We start from the raw sequence: 27,125 nt of genomic DNA on the forward strand, positions 1-27,125 counted from the left end.
CGTCAAGCCTTTTTTTTTTTTTCTCTCTCTTTCTTTGCGTCCCGGATATGTCGGGAAGCCGAAAGAAGCAAGAAACGTAGTCAATCGCCTCTAGCCCTCCGATTCACCCCCTCTCCCCACAGGTGCTGCGGAGTCTTTTTTACAGGGACCAAAGTGCAATTTTCTTCTATTTTTTGCCATCTCGCACTTCATTCTGATTTACTCCGTAGAGTAGTACATCATAGGACTACGTAATGCTCACTAAGACCCAGAATAGGTCCCAGACGCCGTGACTTCCGTGCCGCAGTTCTCAAACCCGAGCTGACCGGGTTATGTGGGTGTGTGTGTGTGTGTGTGTGGGTGTTTATTTTTTTCTTTTTGTTTCTTCTGTTTCTCTCTCATCCACTCAGTAATACTGCGGCGTGATCCTATTGAGCCAACAATAGCCGCGACGGAGGGTGCTCCCGAATCCACAATCCCGTCAGCGCGGCGTTTACCACCTCGCCTCGAGGCTGGAGAATGGCGGAATCTAGAACCGCTTTTTTTTTTATGACCCGATTAAAACTGTTCAGACACAAGAAAAAGAAAAGAACAAAATAATGCATTGCTCACGTTCAAAGTTGCCGGGTCTGGGTTGAATTTGACGAGCAGGGACCCGACATTGGTGCGAATGAGCCGAGACGACGCGAGGACCACAATCTGGCAGAACGAAACAAGCCTTGATCGCCCGTGGATCAAGAATGTAGAAAAGGAAAGAAGAGAAAGAAAGAAAAAAAAAAGAACATCAGCCGATATCATGCACGGCGCCCTTGCTGAAGACATCCACAAGGTTTCCTTCTCTCGAACGACGATGCGGGCCCCTCATGTTTTGCAAGTGATGCGAGCGATTGATTACAAACCTTATGTAATGTGTGTCAGGGGGATGGCCCATCGGCATCTCTACTGTTATTCCGGGCTCGAGTGTCAATATCGAAAAGGAATGACAGCCCCTTTTCACCCAATGAGTTATACGCTGTTAGGATTGCTGCTGATGGTTTAGTACATTGTCAACATAAAAAAATATCATACCATTATGAGGCATTGTTTCCCCGTGATGCTGCGTAGGGTTTCATGAGTACAAGAGTTAAATGCCACTCTAACGAGCCGCACATAATTTCATCTGCGAAATCGATTTACATTCAACAACGTCCACTTGGCCCATTTAGCCAGCCATATACAGAATCTAACTCATCTTCTCATTTGCTACAAACTTTAAACGCCACGCCTTACCTCCCTTGGCCGGCAGGCAGGAATGTCCAGTCTGCCCAACCTACATCGCCAAGAATGTGATGCGCGGCCAACAGCCCCCAAGCCGGACCAGTGAGAGGATACGACGGCCCAAACCACAGGGTGGCGCCATCATGTAGAGTAGGTAGAAGCTCGCTTGGCTCTAGAGGTCTTGCTGACGAGTCTCCCTCATTTTCGAGGCGCCGTTTGAGTGCATAACCAAGCCACCCACCCGTGGGCTCCTATGGGCCATAGGTAGCAAGTCAAAGTAGACGCCCGGAAGGGAAGAAAAAACAAGCACGTAACTTCCATCAAACGACGACCGCTCGGTGGAGCCAGCCTTGTATTGCCGTTGTCACCCCTATGTACTACTTACTATAGTTACTATACTTGGAGACACATCGCGTGCCGTGGCGTTAATTTCTTGGACTCAGATGTCCAATAGATCAACCAAGTTTAAGAAATTCCAGCCTGACTAGTTCTAGCCCATACATACTGCGAGGGTGAAGAGGAAGGAGAAGCGACATCGCGATGTGCGAACATCTATAGGGAGCCCTATGCATGGCTGACCAGCATTCAGAACAGACCAGACTATGCAAACCACTGGCGTAAAATGGCTGACCTAGAAAGGAGTGTGTAGCCACGTAGGCGCGTAGACCGGGCCTACCAACCCAAGGTTGGTGCTCCAGTCCGGCTTGTATAAAAATCTGGTTTAACCGTACAGGAAGGATCAGTGAGCATCGGTCTAGGGACAGGGCATGGAGGAGACATGGCATCAAGGGAGACAAGCAAACAATGGAAGTGGCAACGAAACAATGCCCACGATTCCAATAAAGTGCGAAGTGACAAAACATGACTGCATGTCTCGATTGAACGTTGGGTCTTCTCCTTCAATCCCTTGATCCAAGGCTTTGTCAATGCTGCTTGAATACCTAACCAGGGAACGGGTATGAAGTTGCAGTTTTGCGGCCAAGGCCGTCTTGATCCGTACCACCTCAGACCAAGATGCACCTATCAACGATGTTCTCGACGGGTCGTTTCCAAAGGTCAGGGCTGGCTGGGAAGCACCACAGTTCCAGTGCGAGCTACAAACTTGATGACCCAAGCGGAGGGTTGGGCTGCTATGCTGCCCGACGGCTTGGGGGCCAGAAATCCGGGCAGTTGTTTGCTATGTACAAGGCCGTGGTGCGGCCTGTAACACGGCAGCTTTGGGTTGGATTGCCACGGTCGTCCGCAGATGCGAGTCATTCGTGGTACAGCGAGCCCAAGACATGTGCAGTTGCTTACCGTCCGGATTCCACCACCGAGGCATGGGTAAAGGCCGTAAAGAGGGTGTTGTGCAACTGCAAAATGATCCGGCTCGATGCGTCCATAATCTTGCTTGTGACCCGAGTATCGGCCTTGTGAATGGTGTCTCCCCATCCGGCTAAAACCAGCCAGCATACCAACAAGACTCTCTGCGCGTCTCGAAGAAAACACAGTCCGTGTATCTGCTCAACACCAGACCTGAGCGATTTATGGTCCTAGTGTGTGTTGTTAATCGATCAAGGCCAGGTTTCTATGAAACTGGCTGTATCACTTCAACTTCCAGCAACCCAGGATAGGGAGGTCCCTGGCGGGCACAATGTCTGTCTGAACAAAGTGACAGAGGCGGGCATTACGCGATCAAGTAGCTGTGGTGTGTCGGCCCGTTCGAATCGAAATCCATAGCCAGGCGAGGGTCGGAAGGAAGTTGGCTTGCGTACGTGCGTCTCAGTGTAAAAAGCGGTATCTATTGGGTGGCACAAAACCACAGTTTATCGCACATGATCTCCCGAGGTCTAGCAGTCACACCGGCCATACCACCGGGGAAAGGCAACAATGTCACGAATAGACTGAACCCCGGACAGGTAGCAAAGAAGCCGATCGAACCCAATGCCGAAACCTCCGTGCGGAGGACAGCCCCAACGGCGAAGGTCGACATACCATTCCAGAGCGCCAGCATGTTGGGCATCGGTCGTGTTCGAGACAGTATCAGAATCGCCATCGCCCTTACTAGCGAGGCTACTGTTGCCGACATCGCTGCCTCGTGTCACCATCCCACGCGACTGCATGACAGCAAGTAGCGGCTGCAAGCGATGCTCACGCATGGAACCGCCTGCAATCTCGCAAAGATCCGGAACAAGCAAATCAAAACAGTCCACGGTTTCACGCGGATTTGCGGCCTCAGGGACCGATCGCGATGTTCCGGCCGAAAAGGAAGATGATGCCGCCGCCGCCGTGCCGGTAGCCGATGCAGACTGAAGCATGTAGAAAGCCTTGAGATCGCGCGGGTAATGAGTGACGAAAACGGGCTTCGAGCCGCCTACAACCCTTGCAATGTACTTCTCATGCTCGGCTTGCAAGCCATGACCCCAAGTTGGCTTAAACGTGAACATATCAGGCTTGTTCTGCGATTCACTTTCGAGGAGACGGATGGCGTCTGTATAGGTGATTCGCGGCCAGGACTCAGACATGAGACCATTCCAGCGACTCTTGACCTCTTCCGGCGTGGCAAGATCATCAGCGCCTTCCTTGGAGCGATGCTGGAGGTCGTCAAAAATCTTGGTGCCAGATATTTCCTGTGTCGCAAACCTAAGCAAATCTTCCACGAGATCCATAACCGTGTCCATGCTCTCAACAAAGGACATCTCGGCTTCCATCATGTAAAATTCACTCAAGTGTCTTGGCGTATCGCTTTTCTCGGCCCTGAACGTAGGTGACAGAGTCCACACATTCCCGACAGACTGTGCCAGCGCCTCAAGGTGAAGTTGGGCTGAGACAGTGAGATATTTTTGTGAGTCGAAGAAGGCTTCGGCGGATTTCTTGGCTCCTTCGGCAGAAATTTGACCATCGGAAGCAGGAAGAACCTCGAACACTTCCCCGGCACCCTCGCAGTCAGATGAGGTGAGTACTGGCGGATGTGTCTGAACAAAGTCGCGTGTAGAGAAAAAGTGAGACATGGACCGGATAACTTCGGACCGCAAGCGAAGAAGGGTCGAGTTGAACGGTGTCCTGTGACGGAGATGAGGAATTGTGCGGAGGAACTCGGGCGTATGGTATTTTTTCTGCAAAGGGAACGTCTACAATCCGGCAAGAGAGGTTAGCCACTGATCGCCTTACAGATATGCAGAGTGATGACAGGCTTCCGCCTCGGGAGAGGCCACCGGATCTTACCTTGGCATCTGATGGCCCGACAACCTTGACCTCTTGGACGCGGAGCTCATGTGTCTGGCCTCGCCCCGGGGAAGACACCCATGAACCAGTAAGGCGAACGGCGGTACCAACGGAGAGACTAGAGTCTGTCAGTTGAGACAATGATAACAACGGGGTGTGCGAATCTAGGCGCGGCACCGTTAATGTCAAGGTGGTACGCACCCACTGGCCTGGTCTACGGGAACAATGGCCTGCAGGGGCGAGAGGCAAGAACCGTCACCGAGCGCGACGAATGATGCAGTCTTCATGGACCGCACTGAGCGCACATAGCCGTCGACAACGACATTTTGGGCTTCCGTCGTAGGCTTCCACTCCAGAAGTCTTGCGACGGACCGATCCGAGGAAGAGGAACTGTTTGAGACGCAGCGAGTAGAAAGGGTGGGGCGTAGATGTGCAGATGATGCGAGACGGTTTGCGACTGGCCAGCGGGCGATGGCTGCTCTTCTGGCGAGACACCCAATCGGTCTCATTTCCGGACTGTCTAGAACTTGAGGATCGTGTCTAAGGGGCGATCCGGTTCAAGAATCTACGTGCCTATGTATCCAGAGTAAGATGAAGAGGCACCAGAGGTTAGACGTTTGCTTTTGATTTACCAAAGTATGGAGAATATAGATAGTATGGGTGAGGAAAAGGGAGCGGAGACGCGGATGCAAAAGAGAGATCAAATTGAAGACGCGTCGTGACAGCAGAGATTCAATTTGAGCTTGTTTCCTAATCGGGCGTAGATTAGTGGGTTGAACTGCATGGTGCCTGGACCTAGGACAAGGGACCCAGGGGATTGATCTATTGGGCAAATGGCAGCGAAGCTCCTTGGGCCTAGAGTGGAATGGAAGGTGCTACTCACTGTACCTTACCTTATTCGATGTTGAGGGAAATCCCACCATCTATCGCACTGCCCAGAGTTAAAGGATTGTTTCCAACACCACCTACACCACACCACCACACACCACAACCACACGCATCATGGGCAAAATGAATGTTTTGCATTCATTCCCTTTGTTACGCAAATAATTCTACTACAACAACCAAATTATTGACTCTAAACCAACACTTGCGATGACTATCCGTTCTGATGCTACGACATGATCAACAACTGCCAACGTCAATCTGGTATTACCTTTCAATCGGAACCAGCAATCCATTATTAACTATGGATGAAGGAATCCCAACAGTCGAGAGCAACACGCGCCCGCGGTAACACTTGGGACCGAGGTACATACCTTACCTTACATACAATACTCACTCAATTACCGACTGCACCCATTCATTACAAACCAAGCGTATGAATCTTAGAATAAAGGTATCCATGTCCGGTCGGTCGCGTCCGCTGCATGGCGTCGCCTCTGCATCTAGGGGTACCGGTACCTCCACGGCTAAGCGGCTTTCCTATTGTTACCTGCTCTTTTGCTTCTTTTCCGCCCTCGTCAAAGAAGCCACGTCGACGCTGCCAAGCATCGGTTTCTAACCATGGCGAGATAAATCTACGTCAGAGACCACGACCGGATCTGCGTCCGGGGATGATATCTATCTGACCCGTCTCTTGGATACAGAGTACCTAGGTACTGTACCTACCTACGGAGTCGCAGGTCGAGGCCCATTCTTCTCTTGTTTCTTTTCTTTTTCTTCTTTTCTTCTTTATTGCTCCTCAACCCCTTTTTCTTTAATGGCAAAAGAAGTTTGACCATTCATGGGTCAATGAACTGAATGCCACACCATGGAAAGAATGTACGTACTGTGTGTGACATAGCTGGCGAACTACTTGAGTTTGCGACCCTATCCAAAACGGGCAGCAGTACGCGCCCTTTTACTTCAGAGCACAAAATGTGCTGGTCAAACTAGTGCACAGCGATTGCTGTCGAAGGCTTCTTAATCAAAGGCTCATTGATGCGAGGAACGTAGGGAACAAGACGGGCACCAACTTATCTGTCTCTCATGGATATATTGCCTACCCGGATGGGTGGCTTTTCTGATCGGGCACAAGACCTGAGACTCGTGGTTAGATGGGGGTCTTACGAGTCCCACAACATGAGATCTCGTTGAACGCGGCGAGTTGCATATTTTGGGCTACCCACACATCTAAGCGGTTGATGGAACCACCGGGCAAACATGCAAAGAACGGAACACCCCCATCCTCTAAACAAAGTACCTGGGTTGCTTTCTTTTTCTCGCCCTAATAAATCACCATTCCGCGGTGGCCCTTGCCCCTGGATTCTGGGATTGTACCATGTTCAATGCTTCTCCATGGGGTTGGTCTACAATTTTCTCCAGTTTTCCAATGGGGCCCCGTGGTTGCTTCTGCTGAAGAACGAAAGGTCGTGACGGGATGCTGGTCTGCAGGCCCTGGCCTTCCGACTGAGACATTTCAAGACCAAATCTACTCCAAGCAGTCGGTTTTTTCATTAATGTTTCCAATAATGGCGGTCAAGGCCATGGCGGACGAACCCCTCCATGCACTTATTAGCAGATCTTTATGATACTTTTCATAATATATAAGGGACGCTCGACACTTCCTGCAACCTTTTCCTTCCCGCCTCTACTTTAACATACACGTTCATCCCTACCTACTCGCATATGATAGTAGTCCCACGACTCTTGTCAACTCTCGCCCTTTGTTCTGATTTCTGACATCACCTTCATCATGTCATCCTCTCGTGCTCAGGCCAAGAGCGCCAGCACCTCTTCGCGGACCTTCAAGCCGAAGGCATCAGAGGTTGCCCATGAGACGAAAAAGAGCATCATTCCGAGAATTCAGACCCATTACGCTGATAAATGGGGAACTTGGTCTTATTACTTTCAGGATCCGTTGGCACAGGTCTCCGTGGAGCCAGATCCTCATGCCAACCCGACAAACTTTAGTGAGTAAAAAGTCGGCATGCATCAAATCAGAGAGGGTCTGGATGAGGTGAATTTGACAAAAACAAGGGAGGGGAAAAGACGGCTAATTTTGCTATCTCAGGCGTTTACGTTGATGATCCAGTCAACTACGCCCTTCACTGGCTGTCACACTCAGAACCAGGCGCTCCAGTCGCTTTCATCTGCGCTGCGAACGAAAAACGCCCAGGTGGTGACTGGGTTACCGGGGTCGTGGGATACGAGGAGAGGCTTTGTCGAAGAAGCACACTCTCTGCCACACTTTCTACTGCAGGCCCAGGATCTCATACGAAAGACGCATATCCCATATCCTCTGTCGGTGGGATATTTTCTCCCCAAGTCGGTAAGCTTTATAGTATAAGCCAAGACAGACAGGGCATTTCTATGCAGGGTCTCTGTTTAAACTGAGCAATCTCTTGGGAGGCTGCATCGAGACTAGTCGGCCGGCTGACTAATATGAAAACGTAGTCATATTCCGTTCCGAGACAGACCGGTCCGAGCCGCTTATGGAGGAGCAATGGCAGGATATACCAGTGTGCTCGGTACCACCGGTGCGGTGGCCCAAGGTCAACATGACATCTGGAGTCTTGCAATACTCATTTGCCGATGAACGTGATCTCATGCGAGAAAAGATAACTGGGGCTCTCGCAATCTGCTATTCGAGAGGCATAACCAACATTGTGGGTCCCCTCAAGCCGGCAAAGAAGTTTTGTGTCGAGGATTATTGGGTTGTGGCTAACTTTCTACAGGTTGTCGGGGACTTTGGCTTGGGAAATGGGCACCGCAACCCACCATCAGAGGTCGCTCAGCTGTGGTGGGAGGTTACTTCTAGTGGCCCGCTTCAGGGGCGTATCCACAACATTGCCTTCATATTCGAGGACGCACGCCAAAGCACGAGGTCACTCATCCTCGAAGATCTCGCCAAGAAACACCGCAAAAATGGCGGCATAATTCCGTTGGCACTAGCGAACGCTTTAAGGGAACCTCCAGTTTCGGACTACGACGAGTTTCTCAACATGTTCGGCCACTAATGCGAGGAAAGGAAGGGTCTGGATCTGCCAAGCACCGACTGCTGTTTGATCAGGGCAAAAGGGTAATTCAAATCTAGAACTTAATCGCCAAGGGATGCCGAGCTGCATAACATACAAAGGTGGTTGGTTGATTGGTTACAGGGTGTTCAGAATCTCAAGTCTCGCAAGAGATCACAGGAGGAGTTGTCTCTATTTTTTTTTTTTTTTTTTTTTTTTTTTTTTTTTTTTTTTTCACGTTTTGTTCAGGTTTTTACTGCAGGCATTCTGCATATATGGCGATTGGAAACACTACTCTGCTTGAAGAATATCTTGTTTTCTTTTTTGTTTTCTTTTAGCTCGTGCGCGGCGGCTTATTTTGCGCGGCGGAGTATTATGTTTTATTTTGGAACGGTTATTTGCATAGGGCTGGGTTTCTTTATCCTTCATCATCTCGGGGTTCGTTTGAGTGGCTTGCCAAAAGAATTTCTGCTCTTGTCTAAATAAAAATTATATTGTTCCTGAAAAATGGAGGTCATTGCCACAGTGTTATCTGAGTTTCTTTGCTTCTCCAGCTTGGTTACTTGCTTTTCTTGCTTTTATCTATGTATGCACTCGCTTTCCAACCAAACCTGCTCACGCCTCAATGTCAGACTGCCTTTCCAGCCCGGCACGATCCACATAACTTTCTCAGGTCCTTAGGATCGCGAGTTTATGAACCACTTAAATCATACCACGAACAAGGCGGCAAGGACCGGGCGCTTTCAGCTGCAGACCGCCCAACAACCCATACCAATGTACTATCTCATCTACGTGCGGAGTGCACAGTGATACGACCACTATGTACAAGACAGGCAAGGCTGGAACCTCATCAACGCTTTCAAGCCCCATTCCTGGGAACCAATACGGAGTACTCCGCCAGGGCGGAGTGGTTCAGCATCCAACAAACACAGTCAAATGAAGAAATTGAAGCTGAAGTGCGTGCACGTCATGGCAACAGCAATTACGGAACCGCCGATGAGGATTATTCTGTTACACAGGAATGACGTTAGCAACCGAACGATGATCGGCGCCCCTGGTGCCTGACCAAAAGGTTCCCAAAAAAAAAAGACAAAACAAGAAATCAAACACGACTTTGCTGCACACAGACGCAAACCACTACGCAATAGAGTAAACCGACACGACGCCTCTATGGTAAGGATCTTCGTCGGTGATTATCTGCAAATTCGACAGCACAGGGGGAAAAAAAAAGAATCAAGGAAAGGGCCGAAGACAAGAAGAGGGGGAAAAAAAAACACAAGCCACAAGCGATGATGGCGCCTTGCATCCAAACCGCACGCTTGTGGGATTATTGGCACGAGCAAAAGTCCCTTAAAGACAAGGGCAAGGTATTTTGGAGGAGGGGGGTAACGGCGGCTTGGGCGGGTTTTGTGGTGATTGACGGTGTGGCAACCGGAAAGGGGAAAAAAATAGGGCATGCCCAGGTTGATGGTGGGAGCCTGTTGAGCTGATGCTTGATCATTGCTTCTTGGTTTGCTTTTTGCTGACATTCCCACCCACAAGCCACATTTCATCCCGTCCTCTCGTTCACAAAGAAAAAAAGAAAAAAAATAGAAATTGTTTGCCAGAACCAGATGGGGGATGTGTTCGCGAGCGGTTGCCATAAAAAGAAAGGCGGAAAAAGAAATTAAAACAAGAGGTATAGAAACATAAAGGAAAAAGAATATAGACCACTGTGGGAGCAAACCCATCACCACACATTAAAGGTACAAGACTACTGTACCAAGGGACCAAAACAAGGCTCAAGACATGGGTATGCAAATAATAACGAACACAGCAGCCACATGCGGAAATACAATTCAGACACACACCACACACCACGCACCACACAAAACACAATACACACACGCGCACATATATATCTAGTAACACCGAGCGTAGTACCCAAAACTGGCGGTGTGGAGTTTCGAGAGTACTTTCTGCAATCACGCAAGCTACACCTGCTTCGGGCATGGTGGTTTCCGATGTTGTTTTTTTTTTTTCTCTTTCTTTTGAGGGGGGGCCGAAGAAGAAGGGGAATGAAACCCCCAATCCTACCATGGAACTGATCAGATTAACCTGGTTGTGGAGTAATCAATTTTTTAATTGAGCCTTGGTTGTGTTTTCTTTTACTGAGCAGGCAAGCAGAAGAAAAGAAGAATCGAAGAAGCAAATTTGCAGCCGAAGCGCCGTCTCAAAAGGCTGCTTGGGTGGTCTGTAGCCAACAGACGCAAAGGAAAAGAAACCATAACTTTTTTATCGAGAGAGTAATTCCCAGGTACATCTGCGGCATGGTAGAATCACGAATGTGGTGAAAAAATGAGGATGTGCTCCGGTGAAATTATTACCGTAGTTGTCTCTGCAGAGAAATACAGTCGAAAGCAACAGTGTATTGATTTATGAAACAAAGATAAAGAAGAAGAAAAAAAGAGAGCAACCCTGAGCAATGAATCTCTTCGGCAGCAAGCTATCCGCCAGTTGCTTTTATATCTTGGCGTCATCAGAGCAACTATTTTTTTGGTATTTTTTTTTTTTTGTTCCTTTTTTATTTCCTTGCGGAAATAAAACAAAAAGCCTTGGCGTCAGAGGCGCCCTCACATGACAAAAGCTGGATGCGAACGTGTATCCGTTGTTTTATGCACAAAGTGGCTGTTTGCAGTTTTGTTTGATATCTAGATGATCATCACTAAAGGTATACTGGTATGGGCGAGGCATGACAGGGAGAGAGTGAATGGGGTTGACGCTGGAACAAGGAACAGCAAATATGACCTTGACATTAGATTCGCCGGTCATATATTTTTTTTCGTCTGTAAATTCCCCGGTATATCTCCTGCGGGTCCCACCGAGATAGATCACAAAACAACATGTTAGGCAGATTATGCGCCCTCATCGCATTGATGTGACTTGAAAACTCCCGGTTCGGAGCGGGATTCTCCGATGAGGAAAGTTTTGCGAGATTAAAAAGATCCGATCGAAGGGGTTCAGGCGATGAGATCTGGACTGTACCTTTTTTTTTGGGGGGGGGCTGCGTTTTGATGTGCAAAAGCGGAGAAATCGAATTACCGGTACACCTTGGGTGTCGACGGAACTGATACACATCATAGAGCAACCACTAGACGTGAACACTAACTGCCAACTAGTGTAATGGTGATAATAGGTTTCCAGAGTAGTAAAATACGAATCAAGAAACGACTTCACTAGATCGCAGTTGCTCAAAAAACCATCCTCTTGAAGTCGTTGAAAACAACTGTCATGGAAACCAAATGCTCTGCTTTTTTATCAATCACCAAATAATTGAAAATGCAACCCCTGGTTTTCTTATCCTTGGCTGCCGCAAGCAGACTAGATAGGGCCAAGTTTCAACAGCTCGGCGCGGCAATGAAGAGAGAAAAAAAAAGACAAATCCATAATGCACAGCCAAACAGCAATAAGGGATCAACATGGCTGCATCGGCGTCAGAAAAATCTCTCGTAGGCCGTAGAATAATTCATCTTGATTCTAAACTTATTTTGTCATATCATGTGAAACCGAGATGCGTTGGCGACACTGCATCCCTGCCCTACCAGTACGCAGGTCGCAACCCGGCAAAGTTTGACAGTGTTGATGGTTCACTGTGGTTTTCCTTCTTTCTCTGCCCAGTCAGCTGTATTTAATTTTCTGTCAGCAAAACTGTTCCATATTGTGTGGGATCGTGTGGGCGGTTGTATACTGACCTCAAGTTGGACGCCCTTATGTATGTGCACCAGCCAGTCCACATAGCTTTGTGCCTCATTGTTTCGATCTTCAACCAGCATGCGTGCAAACTCGTATTCAGCCCCGTCGATACCCTGTCGTGCCAGCTGGATCGTGAGTCCCTTGGAACCTCGGAGCGTGCGCAGAAACTCTACTATGTTGCGGACTTGCGCGTTCAGATGTGTTTCCAAGACTGGCAGCGTTGAGGTGTACGCGTCCAGTGCCTTGAGTTCCGTCTTGTCTTCTCCAAAGAGATCGGCGATGAGGTTAGGCGACGTTTGCGCATGAAACCACATCAAACATTGTTGCCCATTATCGACCAAATAGACACCGCCAGTCTCTACGCGGCTGAAGGAGGCCCGTATGGCGGGTGGCATGCGGAGATGACCAGTTTGCGGATCCGGGAAGCCCTCCTCAGGTTGAAGGTTGTGAATGGGAATCATGCGTGGGTACAGATATAAGCTGAGCTCGAGGGTACTCATGGAACGTATCATGCGCATCTCGTGTACTCTCCTGTCTGATGTCTCGCTACCACCCTTGAATGCCCTGCACTTGATGAGCGCAAGCATGTAAATGCAGAACTCCTTAAGTCGCTCAGGCATAACGAGCTGACCCGGCGGATGCGACTGAGCTGTATGGTTCTTCCGGTAGCCAGCCATTGAGTCGATCGTCTTCTCCGTAAGGCTGAGACGAATGTCTTTCAGAGATGCAGATGTGGTTGCAAGCTTTGTTGCAGCCTCCTTGGCAAGGATGGAATAAACCGCGTCCTGGTCCACAAACTTCATGCTCTCGCGTGGGTTTTCGTTCACGCTGGCAATGATATTGCAGCACCGTACGCGCCTCTCACCATTTCCTGTGGTATACAGCAAGGCCGCTTGGAAGTGAGCATCCAGCTTTGAGTCTAGCTTGCCATCGTAGCTGAAGCTGACACCGATAGCCTTGTCCTGGTCGATGACTCCAATCTCAAGGTCGGCGTTGAAAGTGTGTTGAATAAAGTTTCCGTGGTAAGCAGAAACCTGAAGACCATTAGAGCATCGAACTTTCATCAAGGCTTGGTAACCTGTCTCCCGTTCCACAGAATGCTTGATCTCAAGCGACAATTTGGTGTTGTCTCTAGGCGCGATGAAGTTAGGGTAATAGTAAGTCTCGCCACCAGTGGTAGATGATACATGGCCTGCGTTCGTGCGTTAGTACAAGCCAAGCAAAAAAAAAAAAAAAAAAAACTTAAAAAAAAAAAAAAAAACTTGCGCAAGCAAACAAGGTCACACTTACCGACAGTTGCAATGTCTAGGTAGCCACCGGAAGGCGCAGCCATAAAAAAGTCGACACCAATCCCACTGGACACCATTTTCTCCGCTAGCTTCTTCCAGGCAGGGTGCTCCGTCGTGAAAAGTTTCTTGTCAATCTCGCCACCCGGGTGCTTGCCATCATCCCTCATGAAGAGGCGTCCTGGGCCCCAGGTTGGGAGCGCTGAGAGTGAACAAACGACCTTGCCTCCAGTCTTCTCTAGTGCTGATACTGCTGAGTTGAGAGTGGAGAGTAGCGCCGGTTCTGGGTTTTTGATATTGGAGAACATAGTCGGCAGTTTGTTCAAAAGCGAAGTGATGACAGCCCTGCAGATCGTTAGCCTATATAGATTTAACGAAAAACCTGGGATCATGACCACTTACTTTGACTCATAAGGATCAACAAAGAGCCCCTCGCTCAGCGGAACGAATGGATCCTCGATGTCGGTCATGATCATCATCTGGGCTTGTTCTAAGGATGCCTGCAAACCCAACGTCAATTAGCATCTTCAGCAAAACGGCAGAGCAAAAGTGGCGAACCGCCAGATGCAGACAACAAGACAACATACGCTGACATTGTAGAAGTGTACGTCCTTGTCAAACGTGACAAATCCGACCCTGGCGTTGGGCGGTATACTCCTTTTCACCTTGGGCTCGCCATTTTCATCCTTTTCGTCCTCACCGCCATCACCCCCATACAGTGCCCTCAGGACACCATCACAGAAGGACTCAAGAAAGCCCTTGTTGTAAGATTCTTGCGTAACATCAATTACAAACAGCCAGCGCATGCCGACAGGCTCTTTTGTCCAGTATTCCTTGGGCACAACAAATTCGACTGTACCCCGGCAGAGCTCCGGCCGTTGATCTCGGTCGGCACGTACACCTTGTGGCGAGGTCGAACAGAAATATTCGGATGGGGTATCGTTAGGGTAAGTGCAAAGGTTGCAGACGAATTTGTTACCACCGGCTCTGAACATCATAAAGGGGTTGATGTAGGCCCGACATCTGCGACATCTTGGAGGTCCAGAATCACCAAAATCCAGAACCGGGATCGGAGACTCTCCCTCCTGTAACCGGGCTAGAGGTTGCAATATGAGACCCAGGGGCAAGCCAGTACTTTGCAGGCCTTCTGTGCTCGAGGGGATATTGTTCATGGTCAGACGAGCAAATTTAGGAGATGAGTTGCCCTGGTCGTAGGCAACGAAGGAAATGGCGGCAGGTGGAGGCACATGTCGTTCGAAAGTGGGATAGACATTGCTGAAGAAGTATTGCTGGACAGAGTCACGCGAGACTGGGACACTAGGGATCTCATCAGGTGAGACTTGGGAGGAACTGCCGCTTGGTGCGAAGGCTGACGGCGACGCAGGGCCGCCTGGTACTGGGGCGAACTGCGACGAAGGCGCAGGAAACGGCGTGCCACTCTGAGAAGGAAATTGTACACCGGCCTGCCTTGGGAATTGGTTGGCCTGCGGGTCTACTTGGCCAACAAAGCCACTGGTTCCCGAAGGGTCGGAATTCAAGAAAGCTGTCGCCGGCGTCCCGACAGGCGGAATGCCATTGAAAGCCTGTGACGAGCCGGTAGCTTCAACAGTATGATAGGCGTGCCTGTCCTTCTTCTTCTTCTTCCCATGCGCTGAAGCAGCCTCATGACCTAGGTTCATGCCCCCCATCTGTGCTGCCAGGTCGGCGTCCTGACCCGGAGAAGTCTGACCCTGGAAGTAGCCCTGCGCCCCGGGAGCCTGCTGTGCTTGCATAGGCGCGCCATAGCCGGGTGCCGATGGTTGGGGGCCTGCGCCGCCATAGTACTGCTGTTGGCCGGGCGGAGCGGTTGCAGAAACCGGAGATCCGTAGGCTGGACTCTGTTGAGCTGGAAATTGTGCTGCGGGTGGCTGGAACTGGGGAGGTGCAGGCTGGCTGGTGCGATTAGGGTCGTTAGGGTCCAGCTGCTCGCCCTGCCCGAGGGCATGATACATGGAGTAGTCGGCCATGGAGCTCACTGCATCTGCAAGTTGCGGCCGCGGTCGGGTTGGTTGCTCGGGAAAGAAAGTTCGTTGGGGGTGTCTGCCCCTCCAAGTCGAGGCAAGCTGGTATGTTGGGTCACCTTAGGCACCTGCAATACTGGGGAAGCGTGTGTAATAAACAAGACATTAGCTGGAAAAGGAGAGAGCGATCATGCACCAAAGACTAATGCCATAGTCATCGAGAAATTGTATGTATAAAGACTTGCAGCCAAGCGCAGGCTGAAATGTGTCGCAAAGGCCAAACTTCTAGATTTGACTTCCCAAGCCTTGGGCGGCGGTATGGTTTGCTGGCCTTTTCCCCAAAAGGTGGTCTTTACTGGCTTGCTAATAATAATCCCGTCCCACCTGGTTTAGGCTGTCAAGCTTCAGGCTCATGCCAGGGTCAAGGGTTCTTGCTCTCGAGTGCCTTACTAGGTACCTCGGTACCTGCACGAGGTACCTGTACTTGCCTTATAGCGATGGAACCCCACCAAAAGTCCAAGGTGGAATGACTTCCGAAGGATTCTTCCGTCGCCGACGCTTTAGACGCACGCTTCAATTGTGTTTTGTGGGACTCGAGGTGGGGACCTGACGAACGTCAATGCTGGGACCTGCAGCAGTGAGTTGTCGCACTATTTGGGCCAGCACGTGTGGAGCGAGCTTGACGCGACATGTGCATTCCTTGCTGCAGCGATACTCAAGCGCAATCAACGCTGCGCCGGCAATCAATCTCAAGACCGGAGGTGATCTAACTTATCCCAACACTACCAACCCAACAGTTCGACCTGGAATTCTTACGTGCATACCGACCCCGCTATCTCATCGAACGCGCATGGTGATACTGATGCAGACATAAAACTTTCGAAATCGAAAGAAGATGCCGAGTCTTCACTAGACTAGCTTCCTCCGACCCAAGTCCACGATAATGTTTACTTTCAGCCCTCTCCAGGGCGCGCTGTCCGAAGCGACAGCGTCCCAATCATTGTTGGAGCTAGATGGTGGTGTAAAGGTTCTCATAGACATTGGATGGGATGAGACATTTGATGTCGAGAAGCTCAAGGAGGTCGAAAAGTATGGTTTCTGCAGATGACAACAGCACTCCGTTTACATGCGACAGCGTTGATGCTGACTATGGCTACCTAGACAAGTTCCTACATTATCATTGATACTTCTCACACATGCGACCGTACCTCATCTTTCCGCATTGGTACATTGCTGCAAGAACTTCCCACTCTTTGCACGAATTCCAATATACGCAACGCAGCCCGTCATCGACCTCGGCCGCACGCTTATCCAAGACTTGTATTCGTCAACGCCGGCGGCAGCTACTTCCATACCAGATAGCGCATTGGCCGAGGCCTCATATTCCTTCTCACAAACACAGACAACTGGACACGGCTTTCTCCTCCAGGCACCAACTCCCGACGAAATCGCCAAATACTTCTCACTCATCCAGCCTTTGAAGTATTCGCAACCTCACCAGCCTCTCGCTTCACCATTTTCGCCACCGCTCAACGGCTTGACTATTACTGCCTACAATGCCGGACACTCACTCGGAGGCACAATATGGCACATACAGCATGGCATGGAGTCGATAGTGTACGCGGTCGATTGGAATTTGGCCAGAGACAATGTCTACGCCGGCGCGGCCTGGATGGGTGGTGGGCACGGAGGAGGTGGCGCGGAGGTCATTGAGCAGCTCAGGAAACCAACAGCACTTGTGTGCAGTACACGGACGGCAGAGGGTGGCTTGACGAGAGCTGCACGAGACAAACAACTTCTGGACACCATGAGGATGGCTGTCTCCGGAGGTGGCACAGTTTTGATCCCCGTCGACTCGAGCGCACGGGTGTTGGAACTGGCATATCTACTCGAGCACGCTTGGCGCTCAGAATCTAGCACTGAAGGTGGCGGCCTCAGCACTGCAAAGCTGTACCTGGCCGGCCGTAGTGTTCACAGTACCATCAAGCTGGCGAAGAGTATGTTCGAATGGATGGACAACAGTATCGTGCAGGAGTTTGAGGCTGGAGCAGACCAAGGGTTCCGGAGAACAAACGGCGCAGGCGGTAATGCAGATACAAAGGGAAAAGACGGAGGACCATTCGATTTCAAGTATTTGAGGTTGTTGGATCGCAAAGCGCAGGTTCTCAAGTTGCTAGAGCCCTCTACTGATGAGCTCAGAGGAAAGGTCATATTGGCTACCGACACAAGTCTCGAGTGGGGTTTCTCCAAGGACATCATTGCGGCCATTGCAAACGACTCGAGGAATATGGTTATTCTGCCTGAGAAACCTGCCGAAAGCTCGAGGGATAACCCGTCAATATCACGACAATTGTGGAGCTGGTGGAAGGAACGCAGAGATGGAGTAGCCGATGAGCAGTCTAGTGGGGCTGGCTCCGCTGAGCAAGTATTTGCCGGCGGCAGGGAGCTACAAATCAGGGCGTCAAAGAAGGTCCCGCTGGCAGACAGCGAACTCTCGATATACCAGCAATGGCTGGCAACTCAACGGCAGCTCAATGCCACCGTACAGGGCGGTGGCGCGTCGGCTTTGGAGGCGTCTGCGGATGTCGCCGACGATGTCTCGTCCGAGTCATCAAGCGACTCTGATGACTCGGAGAACGAGCAGCAGGGCAAAGCACTGAATGCATCTACAACTCAGGCTAGCAGGAAGAAGGTTGTTCTTCAGGATGAAGATCTCGGGGTCATGATATTGCTGAAGAAGCCAGGCGTCTACGACTTTCCGGTCAAAGGCAAGAAGGGACGCGAGAGAATGTTCCCACTTGCTGTTCGAAGAAGGAGAAACGACGAGTTTGGCGAACTCATTCGGCCGGAGGATTACTTGCGCGCTGAAGAGCGGGAGGAGAACGAGAGACCGGACACGCAACAGCTGCATAGTGACGCCCAGGACGGATTTGGTCAGAAGCGAAAATGGGACGACGCAGGATCCAGAAACGCTGCGAATGGCTTGAATAGGCGTGGACAGCGGGGACAAGCTGATGACACAGACGCTGCGCAAGCAACATCAGGGCCTGCTCCAGATGAGCTTGACCTGGTTGAGGATATCGAAGAGGAAGTGGTTACAGGTCCGGCCAAGCTCGTACACATGTCAACAACCGTCTCGGTCAACCTGCGCTTGGCTCTGATTGACTTCTCAGGCCTTCACGATCGCAGGAGTCTTGCAATGTTGATTCCTTTGATCCAGCCGAGGAAACTCATTCTGGTGTCGGGTTCTGCCGACGAAACGGAGGCCGTAGCCGACGATTGTCGCAGGAATGCTATCGAGGTCTTTACCCCGCCAGTTGGCGCGGTTGTCGATGCGTCGGTTGATACCAACGCATGGGTAGTCAAACTTGCGGATCCACTGGTAAAACGACTCAAGTGGCAGCAAGTTCGTGGGCTGGGCATTGTCACGGTCACCGCGCAGCTCACTGCAACGCCTGCAGCACAAAAGAACGGCATACCGTTGCTGATTGCAGATGAAGACGGTGCGAACAAGAGACAAAAGATCAAAGATTTAGGGGCCGACGACCAGGAACCCACTGCCGAAGACGAAGAGGTGGCCGTCATGCCCACGCTCGATGTGCTGCCTGTCGCCATGGTGTCGGCCTCGCGCTCGGCAGCTCAAGTACTACATGTTGGCGAGCTGAGGCTTGCTGATCTGCGCAGGACGATGCAGAATCTGGGGCACTCGGCGGATTTCCGAGGAGAGGGTACACTCCTCATTGACGGGACGGTCGTCGTTCGTAAAACTGCTGCTGGCAGAGTCGAGATTGAAAGTGTTGGCGTCCCAGGGACTGGTGGTGGCCCGGCTGCGAGGATGGGTGGTACATTCTATGCTGTTAAGAAGACTATATATGATGGCCTGGCTGTGGTCGCCGGGGCATGAGCTATTCACTAGCTCACCAGAGGTTCCTGGTTTATGTGTGATTAGTGTATTGAATCAAAAAGTCCAGTTACCTACCACTTTCATAAAATGTTTTTTCATTGCCAAGAAGCCTATGCATCGATGTAATTACGTATATTTGCCGCGTTTACCTGATCATCAGGCTCATCCAATGTGAGGAGGCTCTTGAGCATGAGGAATAAATTGTCCCCGACTTGCCAAGACGCTGCAAAAGACGAAATGTCATGACTAGATCAGATCGAACTGCGCTGCTCCACCCTAAGGTAACCATGAAGAGGCCATCACGCTGAATGCGCCGATGGCTTGACATCGACTATCGCCTCACCGGGCAAAATTTTCCGACTTTTGCACGCCAGTATCTTTGCGAGTGAGCGAGTGAGCTTGAGCTTGCCTCATTGATTTTATTATTATTATCTTTTTTTTTTTTTTTTTTTTTTTTTTTTTTTTTTTCTCTTTCTACCCCTCATGCGCCTCTCTATTCAAGATCGCAAAAAGCTCTGCTAACTTGCAGGCACAGCCACGTGACTCTGAAGGTCTCCTCTTTGCCTGGCTGTGCTGCCCCGCTTGGAGTGGCTGCGTGGGGCTAAAGTCCCAAGACGGCAGCGAGCCACAAAGTTCGTCACGTGGACCAAACCCAGAACCACCAGACTTGACAAAATTAACCAGTGGTCAAGCTAAAACCCACAAACCGTGACCACAACGCCGTACGCTTCGCAAACTGACAAGAACATTCTCTTGCCCCCAAATCAATCACAATGGCGAAGCGCACAACCAGTAAGTAGCTACTAATGAAGGTGGCATATTGAGATTCATAATTTTCCAGTCACTAACTCATCGCAGAGGTCGGTATCACCGGCAAGTACGGTACTAGGTACGAAGAACTCCAGTCCCCGCCATTTTCGCACACGTGCAAAATTATTCCCAAAATGCATCGAGTCGACTCTAACATCCGCACAGATATGGTGCCTCCCTGAGGAAGCAGGTCAAGCGTATGGAAATCAGCCAGCACGCCAGGTACACATGGTATGTCGAAACGAGCCAACAAGTCGCCAGCACTTGAGAGGGGCAACGCCCACGAAAATGGCGAAGCGAAGACTGACAAATTGTCAACAGCACCTTCTGCGGCAAGAACACCGTCAAGAGGCACTCGGTAGGCATCTGGAACTGCGGTGCCTGCAAGAAGACCATCAGCGGAGGAGCCTACGTCGTCTCGACCCCCGCCGCCGCTGCCGCCAGGTCGACCCTCAGGCGTCTGCGTGAGATCGCCGACGTTTAAATCAGCATTCTTCCACACGAGTCTCTTTGTTCCTTTTTCCAAACAATGATCGATCGACCAGGTCCCGGATTGTGAGCAATCGAGCGGGGTATCTGAAAGGGCGACGAATGCAATGGTTCATGGGGGGACAGCAAAAAATCATGGATGGTGACGGAAGTTTCTGGGACTGTCCTTCGGCGTTATTTAATGGCAAATGGAATGGCTTTTTCGGCATTGTCTTTATTGTCCTTTCAGCAGCGTGCCATACGAGTGACGACGGTCAATTTTTTTTTACGTCCCATTGAAACTGCGACACAGAACCGGACCATGCAGGAGCTAGTAGGACCTTGCCCCAATTTCAGGGTCCTGGATCAAGACTCACGGTTCAAGTGCATCTGCAGCTTTTCCAATCTGGCCCATTAAGAGTTCATCAATAAGAGTTCATCAAATTTAACACGACTGCAAGTTACCAAAACTTCCCATCGGTTTGTGTACAATCTCTTCCATTTTACCACAATCCGATCCTCAGACATCACGGAGTTATTGGTTATCGTGGACTTGGGTTCGGATTATTGCATGAAGTGATACAATTGGCAATCTGATAGGGTTACGACTGATGTTTTGTGCACGCTAGTTCCAAAAGAATGAATGGGACACATCTGAATCTGCCAAATGCTTCTCCCTTTCCAGCAACTTGTTCGCTCAAGCCGCCTTGATCCACTGAAACTTGGTTTGCACTGGGCGCATAAGAAAGCATGTGACTGAGCTCAGGGCGCGTTGGAGTTATCGCCGGTAATATGCGTTGATAATGCCGCGAAGGCCGCATACCGTAGAAAGCAACTGGTAATACTGTACAGCCAGCGTTTGTCGATACCATGTCACAGGCTGCCAAAAAAAAAAAAAAAAATATTTAACGATATGTAAGGATGGTGGTTCATGAGATTGATACGATGTACATATTGAAAATTTTAAAAGTCTTCGTTCGGAGATTTGCAGACTGTAACTGATGCATAAATAAGTAAATGTATCAAAAGGTTGTTCTACAGCGGTTCTAAAGGAAGATCACCCTTTGTGAAAGGGCATCCAAGGCTTACGCGTTGCAATATAGACAATGAAATGAGTGAGGAGCCAAAGTCGGGGACACATCCTGGATTCCCCAGTCAATGATCCATAAATTGATTCGCGGTTTAATCCCGGTGGTCTGTGGCGGAGTACCTGTGACGCTAAATCCGGCGGGTTAGGGTGGATTTGCCGTGTGGTTGGAAGTAAAGAGGTCTTAATTAGGTACGTAGTAGTTGTACCTAATGGGTTGAAGACAACGGTATTTAGAGAGACCTAGGTAGTCAAGTTGGATACGACATCTCCATCGTGCTACCTGGATAGACTAAGGTGCGTTAAAGTCGGTAGGCTGGCATGCAGTGCGTCTCCCAATCTGGTGTTGTCGGCTGCCAACAATGCGTCATGGCTGCCGCTGCAGACGCCAAATGGGCCATAGCCGTCATTGTCGAAAAGAAGAGCTACGGGATCTACTTTGGTACTTACTTTTTTTATGCACCAGCCGTCGCCAGCCCACAGCGACAGGTAATTGTGGATTGCATTGATTGACTGGCGGCTGGGGATTCGCCCAGCCTCACTCAAATCTTGCGCGTTCGTTATCAGCTGTGCACCTGCCCGATCAGCGTACATCTTTCTTGGGCTAGCAAACAAACAAACCCCCAAAAAAAATTCTGCTCGCTCGATTTGTTATCATTCCGTCAATCAATTTACCCCCAAATCTCAAATTCCATCATCGGCTGGTGCGTGAGCCCCCCGAATGATCGGATTACAGTGTAGAACTAAAGAATTGGGTTGTGCCCCGACCGCCTGTTGATTGACGTCTGGTCCTGTTTAACAGCGCGAGCCCGCCAGCCAGCGCATGGTGGAGTGCCCGAAAAGACCGAAGCCTAAGAGCCCAGTTTAGGTAGGAGGTACCCTGTCGTGGCCAAGATCCCAGGAGCTGAGGCACACCCACACTCGTGCCAACTTTCTCCGATCGAACTCCTTTTTTCCCACGACTTTCCGACCAACAAACTTGCAACCAAATACCCGATATCGACACCGACACCATCATTTGAGCATGTCTAGGACAATCGGCCACCCCTAGCCGTCGGTCCTCGCAGCATTGCTCAAAAGAATATCGAGTATTTTTGTACCCCATCTACCGCGAAATGCCCTCCAGGTCGTTTATCGAAAGCCAACAGCAGCCCGACAGCTTGCACTCAGACTTCAAACCAAACGCCGCCGGCGTCGTCCATTTCGACTTTGGCTTCGCTAGCGACAAGGTCCATGGAAACCAGCCTGTGCACCGGGCCCCCTCTTCACATCCATCGAACGATAGTTTCGACGAAGCCTACAGCAGCACCTCGAGCAACACATCAAACTCGTCGTCGGCCTGCGCTCCCCCGACACGCCTGAATGGGGACGATTCGGCGGGCAATACCACAATTCCCGCCGACATGACGTCCGCCACAGCGATGTCGAATGGGAAGCCCGGCGCCGGCGAGAAGCTCTCTCACGTCGAGACCACCGAATCATTTTATCGAAAACCATTGGTAAACGGTGTTACCACGACGACCTTGGTCGACCGAACCGTCTCCTCTACTCCAAATCAACAACAGCAATACATGCCCCCACCGTCTCACACACCCCCAGAACCCCCACGGCAACGGATCAGCAATGGCATGAACCACGATGATCAAAAAATGCACGTTTCGGCTGCCCATCGAGACAGTCATTTGTTGAGAGCATCAATTGCCTCGACAAACGGCGAATCAATACCACCCACACCAGTTGATATGTACATGAAGCCCATGCACAGGGCCGATGTCGTCACTCTAGATACCTCTACTGCCAGTGCTCCTTCCAATAACCTCTCTAACCCTACAAGTCCCACACCCGCCACTCCAGAACGCAACGGCGTACCTCACCGCTTCTCATCACCTCCTCATTACAACTCTAATGGAGGAACACCGTCGTCCTCCTCGGGTGGCCTCGCACCACCAGGGGCTGCTCTGAAACACCGTCACACCTTGGAAGTACCAAAAGTTGGTCCGTCTAGGGGTTCTCGGGATGGCGCGGATGCAGCTTATGCCAGTGGACGGTTCTCGCCCACCAACACGCCCACTGGCGGGCGTAGGGCTTCTTTGAGCTTGGTTCGCAGGAATACCAGGTCACTGCACTCCGACATGCCCCGTGACGAGATAATACCAGACGATGATGCTCTTAGGTGGGCCGAGGCATATCGTCAAAAGAGGGCGAGCAAGAGGAAGCGTTTGGAAGAGGATGACGACCGGGTTGTGATTGGAAACAAGGTCGACGAAAAACACGCCAATTGGGTTGCAGCCTACAACATGCTTACGGGTATTCGCGTCTCTGTTTCGCGAACGAACGCAAAGCTGGACAGGGCCCTGACCGACGAAGACTTCCAGACCAAGCAAAAGTCCACGTTTGACGTGTAAGTATTGCAGAGGCTAAATCTCGTACACTCGTGTCAATATTTTCTTACTGACATATACCAGCGCCGGCAATGAGCTCGTCCCATCAGCAAAATACGACTTCAAGTTCAAGGACTATGCTCCGTGGGTCTTCCGTCGCCTCCGTGCCATCTTCGGTCTCGATCCCGCCGACTATCTGATGTCTTTGACTGGCAAGTACATCTTGTCCGAGCTCGGTTCTCCCGGCAAGAGCGGCAGCTTTTTCTACTTTTCCCGCGACTACAAGTATATCATCAAAACGATTCACCACTCGGAACACAAGTTTCTTCGCAAGATTCTCAAGGACTACTACGAACACGCGACTGAAAACCCAAACACACTGCTGTCTCAGTTCTATGGCCTCCATCGTGTGAAAGTTGCATATGGTCGCAAGATTCACTTCGTGGTCATGAACAACCTCTTCCCACCGCACCGGGACATACATCAAACATTCGATCTAAAGGGCTCCACGATTGGGAGGGACTACAAGGAAGACAACCTGGGACAGAATCCCCGTGCCACTCTGAAGGATCTGAACTGGCTCAGGCGTAAGAAGCATTTGGAGCTTGGGATCCAAAAGAAGCAGCTATTTTTGGAACAGCTGAGGAAGGATGTCAAGTTGCTCCAAAAGCTAAAGATCATGGATTACTCTTTGCTCATTGGGATTCATGACCTCAATCGAGGAAATGAGGAGAATCTACGACACAAGACTCTCCAAGTCTTCAACCCGGGTGGCAGCGCTGGCTCAGATGAGCCTGACCCTTCCAAGTCAGTACTATTGCGGACGCCATCAAAGCTGGAGAACCAGCGAAAAGCACGGGAGCTGAGGCAGATGATCAAATCCGAGAGGCCCATACCAATGGGCGAAGGCAGCAGCACTATGCCAAATGAATTGGAACAAGGGGTCAGATCAGACTCGGTATTCTACAAGGATGATGGAGGATTCCAGGCCACCCACGAAGATAACAGCCCTGGCGAAGAGATCTATTATCTGGGAGTCATTGACTGCCTCACTCACGTAAGCTCTCCCTAATTTTCAGAGTTTCCTTCAGCCCGTCACTAACAATATGTTACACAGTATGGATTCCTCAAGAAGATTGAACACTTCTGGAAGGGTTTGTCGCATGATAGGACCCAGATCTCGCCAGTTCCGCCGGAAGAATACGGAGACCGCTTCATCAACTTCATGTCTGGCATAACAATGTCACCCGAGGAGGTAGAGAGGGAAACGCAGGAGCGGGACGCTCGTATGCAAGCCGCGGCAGCTGTGGCGGATGCTCAAGCAGCAGCGGCGCAACAGGATAGGGAGAAGGGCAAGGAACGTGTCTCAAGCTGGAACAGCAACTCCCGTTCGAAACCGAATTCGATCCCACCGGTCCCATCCCATCAACCACCCCCAGTTCCTGGAGCGAAGTCCCCTGAGGCTGAGGATGTAGTACGCAGGGCGGAGCAGGAGGCATTCAAACACCCCGAGCGTGAACAGGAAGTGCCCGATAAGATCTTGCGCACAACGACTGACGGATCAATGGAATGGAACGGATCGACAGCACCTGGATCGAAGATGAACGGTTCCGCCTCGGCCGCATCGGAACGTAGGGATCCTGCACAACCTGCAGCTGTCTTGCCTGTGGTGGAGGAAGCGGGAGAGGCTTCGTCAACGGGTGGGAGGAGCAGAAGTCGCGTGTCAAACCGCTCGGATATGTCGACACATAGCGACCGCAGGCCCGTTACGCCAGCCAAGGATCGTGGGAAGCATGGATTTGGAGTCTTGTCAGCGTTGAAGGGCAACCAAAAAGGCCTTCCTCCACCGACGCCACCCAAAAGCAGTCATCTGAAGCCTGAAAGTGCAGACAGTGGGTATGGCGTGGTTGGGGGTGGTGGCCACATCATAAAGACAGGGCGAGTGCGGTCCAATTCCGACGCGCGTAGCACCAAGGGATCCATTAGCCGCGAGAGTCTCGATAAAGCCCTCCCGCCGCTCCCGACATAGGATGCACAGCGTATGGCTGGATTGTTAATGCTGGGATGGGCGTGAGCCTCAGGCCGGCTTCAGAGCCCTTTGCGAAGACTAAAAGCATGTCATCTGGGTTCTGCGCAAGAGAAGCTGCAGGCAGAAGGAACAGGTGTTTTGAAGTCACACTGCTGCTGCATCGTGTTCGGTGTTTGCTATTAATTTTCTTTTTATATTTTTCCTTGCCTGTCTCAGAAAGATCATGATACCACTATTGCATGGAGCAGCATAAATCAGCCGTTACTATCTTTCCATCCTTCATTTCCTTTGTCATTCCTACCTATTTGCTTTGGTTTCTCCACCTCTCAAAACACCAATGCGTCGTCGGATCGCATTATGAACCAACCACATCCCTTTTTCCTTTGAGATTGTCATCATTTCCTTTGTCATCATTATTGTTGTTGGTTACGCATCTCCTTGTTTGCAGCGACAATTTATGTTCAGGCGGCTGGTGTATTAATGTTTTATATCGGCTTCAGATTACCAGACTTGGATGGGAAGCTTTGTCAGAGTACGGAAGGACTTGTCCGGAATCATACTCTGTTTTCGTTCCAATCTCGCTGGCGGTACGACGGATGCAGAAGGACAACCAACTATTGCCGCATGTTGAGTTGGTGGCGGGAGTCGGCATTTCTTTGTAGATATCTTCTCTTTCTTGCACGACGATACCTCATAGACCCCTTTGGATGACGAGAGTTCGCTCAGGGGCTGTTTCAGAAAAATGGCTTTCAGGAGCTGTAGAAGTTAAAAATTAAGATTGTTGATTATTCACCCGCGGTTTCTGGTGAAACGTTTATGATTGACACTTTGTAAGCTTGATTCAGATGATGAATTTGTTCCTTTGTAACATCATTGAAGAATCAGGGAATCCGAACTAATGACTCCTGGCTCCCAAGTTCTACAACCACTACGAATATAGGATTCTAGTATTTAACAATTGTATAATGGACTAAAGCAAGAGCTAGAATTTGTTCCAATAACATGTAAGATATTCACGTGAAAGACAACTACCACAGCCCATCACCAAGC

General features: G+C 50.4%; 8 protein-coding genes across 8 annotated transcripts; 4 read left to right on the forward strand and 4 right to left on the reverse strand.

Moving 5' to 3' along the window:
• Positions 1–312: 312 nt before the first annotated feature.
• On the reverse strand, positions 313–805 carry PgNI_01000 (uncharacterized protein). Its single transcript, XM_031121077.1, has 2 exons — positions 592–805; positions 313–517 (listed from the first exon to the last, which is right to left on the reverse strand). Exons 1-2 carry the CDS (start codon positions 799–801, stop codon positions 509–511), a joined length of 219 nt encoding a protein of 72 aa, XP_030986535.1. The 5' UTR covers positions 802–805; the 3' UTR covers positions 313–508.
• Positions 806–1,244: 439 nt separating this feature from the next.
• Positions 1,245–1,772, reverse strand: PgNI_01001 (uncharacterized protein; the record flags this gene model as incomplete). Its single annotated transcript, XM_031121078.1, has 3 exons — positions 1,245–1,487; positions 1,622–1,629; positions 1,742–1,772. The coding sequence occupies 3 exons, from the start codon at positions 1,770–1,772 to the stop codon at positions 1,245–1,247; spliced, it is 282 nt and encodes a 93-aa protein (XP_030987502.1).
• A 1,076-nt stretch (positions 1,773–2,848) lies between these two features.
• Positions 2,849–5,170, reverse strand: PgNI_01002 (uncharacterized protein). Its single transcript, XM_031121079.1, has 3 exons — positions 4,642–5,170; positions 4,441–4,558; positions 2,849–4,346 (listed from the first exon to the last, which is right to left on the reverse strand). Exons 1-3 carry the CDS (start codon positions 4,947–4,949, stop codon positions 3,066–3,068), a joined length of 1,707 nt encoding a protein of 568 aa, XP_030986537.1. The 5' UTR covers positions 4,950–5,170; the 3' UTR covers positions 2,849–3,065.
• Positions 5,171–7,117: 1,947 nt separating this feature from the next.
• PgNI_01003 (uncharacterized protein) lies at positions 7,118–8,610 on the forward strand (the record flags this gene model as incomplete). Its single annotated transcript, XM_031121080.1, has 4 exons — positions 7,118–7,334; positions 7,436–7,693; positions 7,819–8,030; positions 8,100–8,610. The coding sequence occupies 4 exons, from the start codon at positions 7,118–7,120 to the stop codon at positions 8,379–8,381; spliced, it is 969 nt and encodes a 322-aa protein (XP_030987505.1). The 3' UTR covers positions 8,382–8,610.
• A 2,904-nt stretch (positions 8,611–11,514) lies between these two features.
• Positions 11,515–15,716, reverse strand: PgNI_01004 (uncharacterized protein). The gene is made up of 5 exons (XM_031121081.1): positions 13,984–15,716; positions 13,799–13,896; positions 13,401–13,741; positions 12,110–13,302; positions 11,515–12,039 (listed from the first exon to the last, which is right to left on the reverse strand). Exons 1-5 carry the CDS (start codon positions 15,400–15,402, stop codon positions 11,956–11,958), a joined length of 3,135 nt encoding a protein of 1,044 aa, XP_030986539.1. The 5' UTR covers positions 15,403–15,716; the 3' UTR covers positions 11,515–11,955.
• Positions 15,717–16,087: 371 nt separating this feature from the next.
• PgNI_01005 (uncharacterized protein) lies at positions 16,088–19,900 on the forward strand. The gene is made up of 3 exons (XM_031121082.1): positions 16,088–16,485; positions 16,558–19,693; positions 19,836–19,900. Exons 1-2 carry the CDS (start codon positions 16,340–16,342, stop codon positions 19,298–19,300), a joined length of 2,889 nt encoding a protein of 962 aa, XP_030987507.1. The 5' UTR covers positions 16,088–16,339; the 3' UTR covers positions 19,301–19,693; positions 19,836–19,900.
• A 2,086-nt stretch (positions 19,901–21,986) lies between these two features.
• PgNI_01006 (uncharacterized protein) lies at positions 21,987–22,178 on the forward strand (the record flags this gene model as incomplete). The annotated part of the gene is made up of 1 exon (XM_031121083.1): positions 21,987–22,178. One exon carries the CDS (start codon positions 21,987–21,989, stop codon positions 22,176–22,178), a length of 192 nt encoding a protein of 63 aa, XP_030986541.1.
• A 114-nt stretch (positions 22,179–22,292) lies between these two features.
• On the forward strand, positions 22,293–26,867 carry PgNI_01007 (uncharacterized protein). Its single transcript, XM_031121084.1, has 3 exons — positions 22,293–24,066; positions 24,131–25,103; positions 25,164–26,867. The coding sequence occupies exons 1-3, from the start codon at positions 22,781–22,783 to the stop codon at positions 26,073–26,075; spliced, it is 3,171 nt and encodes a 1,056-aa protein (XP_030987782.1). The 5' UTR covers positions 22,293–22,780; the 3' UTR covers positions 26,076–26,867.
• Positions 26,868–27,125: the final 258 nt, after the last annotated feature.

This window comes from Pyricularia grisea, assembly GCF_004355905.1.
Source record: "Pyricularia grisea strain NI907 chromosome Unknown Pyricularia_grisea_NI907_Scaffold_1, whole genome shotgun sequence".
In the NCBI taxonomy this organism is placed as follows: domain Eukaryota; kingdom Fungi; phylum Ascomycota; class Sordariomycetes; order Magnaporthales; family Pyriculariaceae; genus Pyricularia; species Pyricularia grisea.

Excerpts from the sequence above, each read along its gene's own strand:
- PgNI_01007 (XM_031121084.1), top strand. The coding sequence starts at position 22,781 with ATGCCCTCCAGGTCGTTTATCGAAAGCCAACAGCAGCCCGACAGCTTG. Across the intron at positions 24,067-24,130 it reads CAAAAGTCCACGTTTGACGT|CGCCGGCAATGAGCTCGTCC; the intron begins GTAAGTATTGCA and ends GACATATACCAG. Across the intron at positions 25,104-25,163 it reads TCATTGACTGCCTCACTCAC|TATGGATTCCTCAAGAAGAT; the intron begins GTAAGCTCTCCC and ends TATGTTACACAG.
- PgNI_01000 (XM_031121077.1), bottom strand. The coding sequence starts at position 801 with ATGTCTTCAGCAAGGGCGCCGTGCATGATATCGGCTGATGTTCTTTTT.
- PgNI_01002 (XM_031121079.1), bottom strand. The coding sequence starts at position 4,949 with ATGAGACCGATTGGGTGTCTCGCCAGAAGAGCAGCCATCGCCCGCTGG. Across the intron at positions 4,559-4,641 it reads CCCGTAGACCAGGCCAGTGG|TCTCTCCGTTGGTACCGCCG; the intron begins GTGCGTACCACC and ends GACAGACTCTAG. Across the intron at positions 4,347-4,440 it reads TCGGGCCATCAGATGCCAAG|ACGTTCCCTTTGCAGAAAAA; the intron begins GTAAGATCCGGT and ends GCCGGATTGTAG.
- PgNI_01004 (XM_031121081.1), bottom strand. The coding sequence starts at position 15,402 with ATGGCCGACTACTCCATGTATCATGCCCTCGGGCAGGGCGAGCAGCTG. Across the intron at positions 13,742-13,798 it reads GTTGATCCTTATGAGTCAAA|GGCTGTCATCACTTCGCTTT; the intron begins GTAAGTGGTCAT and ends AACGATCTGCAG. Across the intron at positions 13,303-13,400 it reads CCTAGACATTGCAACTGTCG|GCCATGTATCATCTACCACT; the intron begins GTAAGTGTGACC and ends GCACGAACGCAG.
- PgNI_01005 (XM_031121082.1), top strand. The coding sequence starts at position 16,340 with ATGTTTACTTTCAGCCCTCTCCAGGGCGCGCTGTCCGAAGCGACAGCG. Across the intron at positions 16,486-16,557 it reads AAGCTCAAGGAGGTCGAAAA|ACAAGTTCCTACATTATCAT; the intron begins GTATGGTTTCTG and ends ATGGCTACCTAG.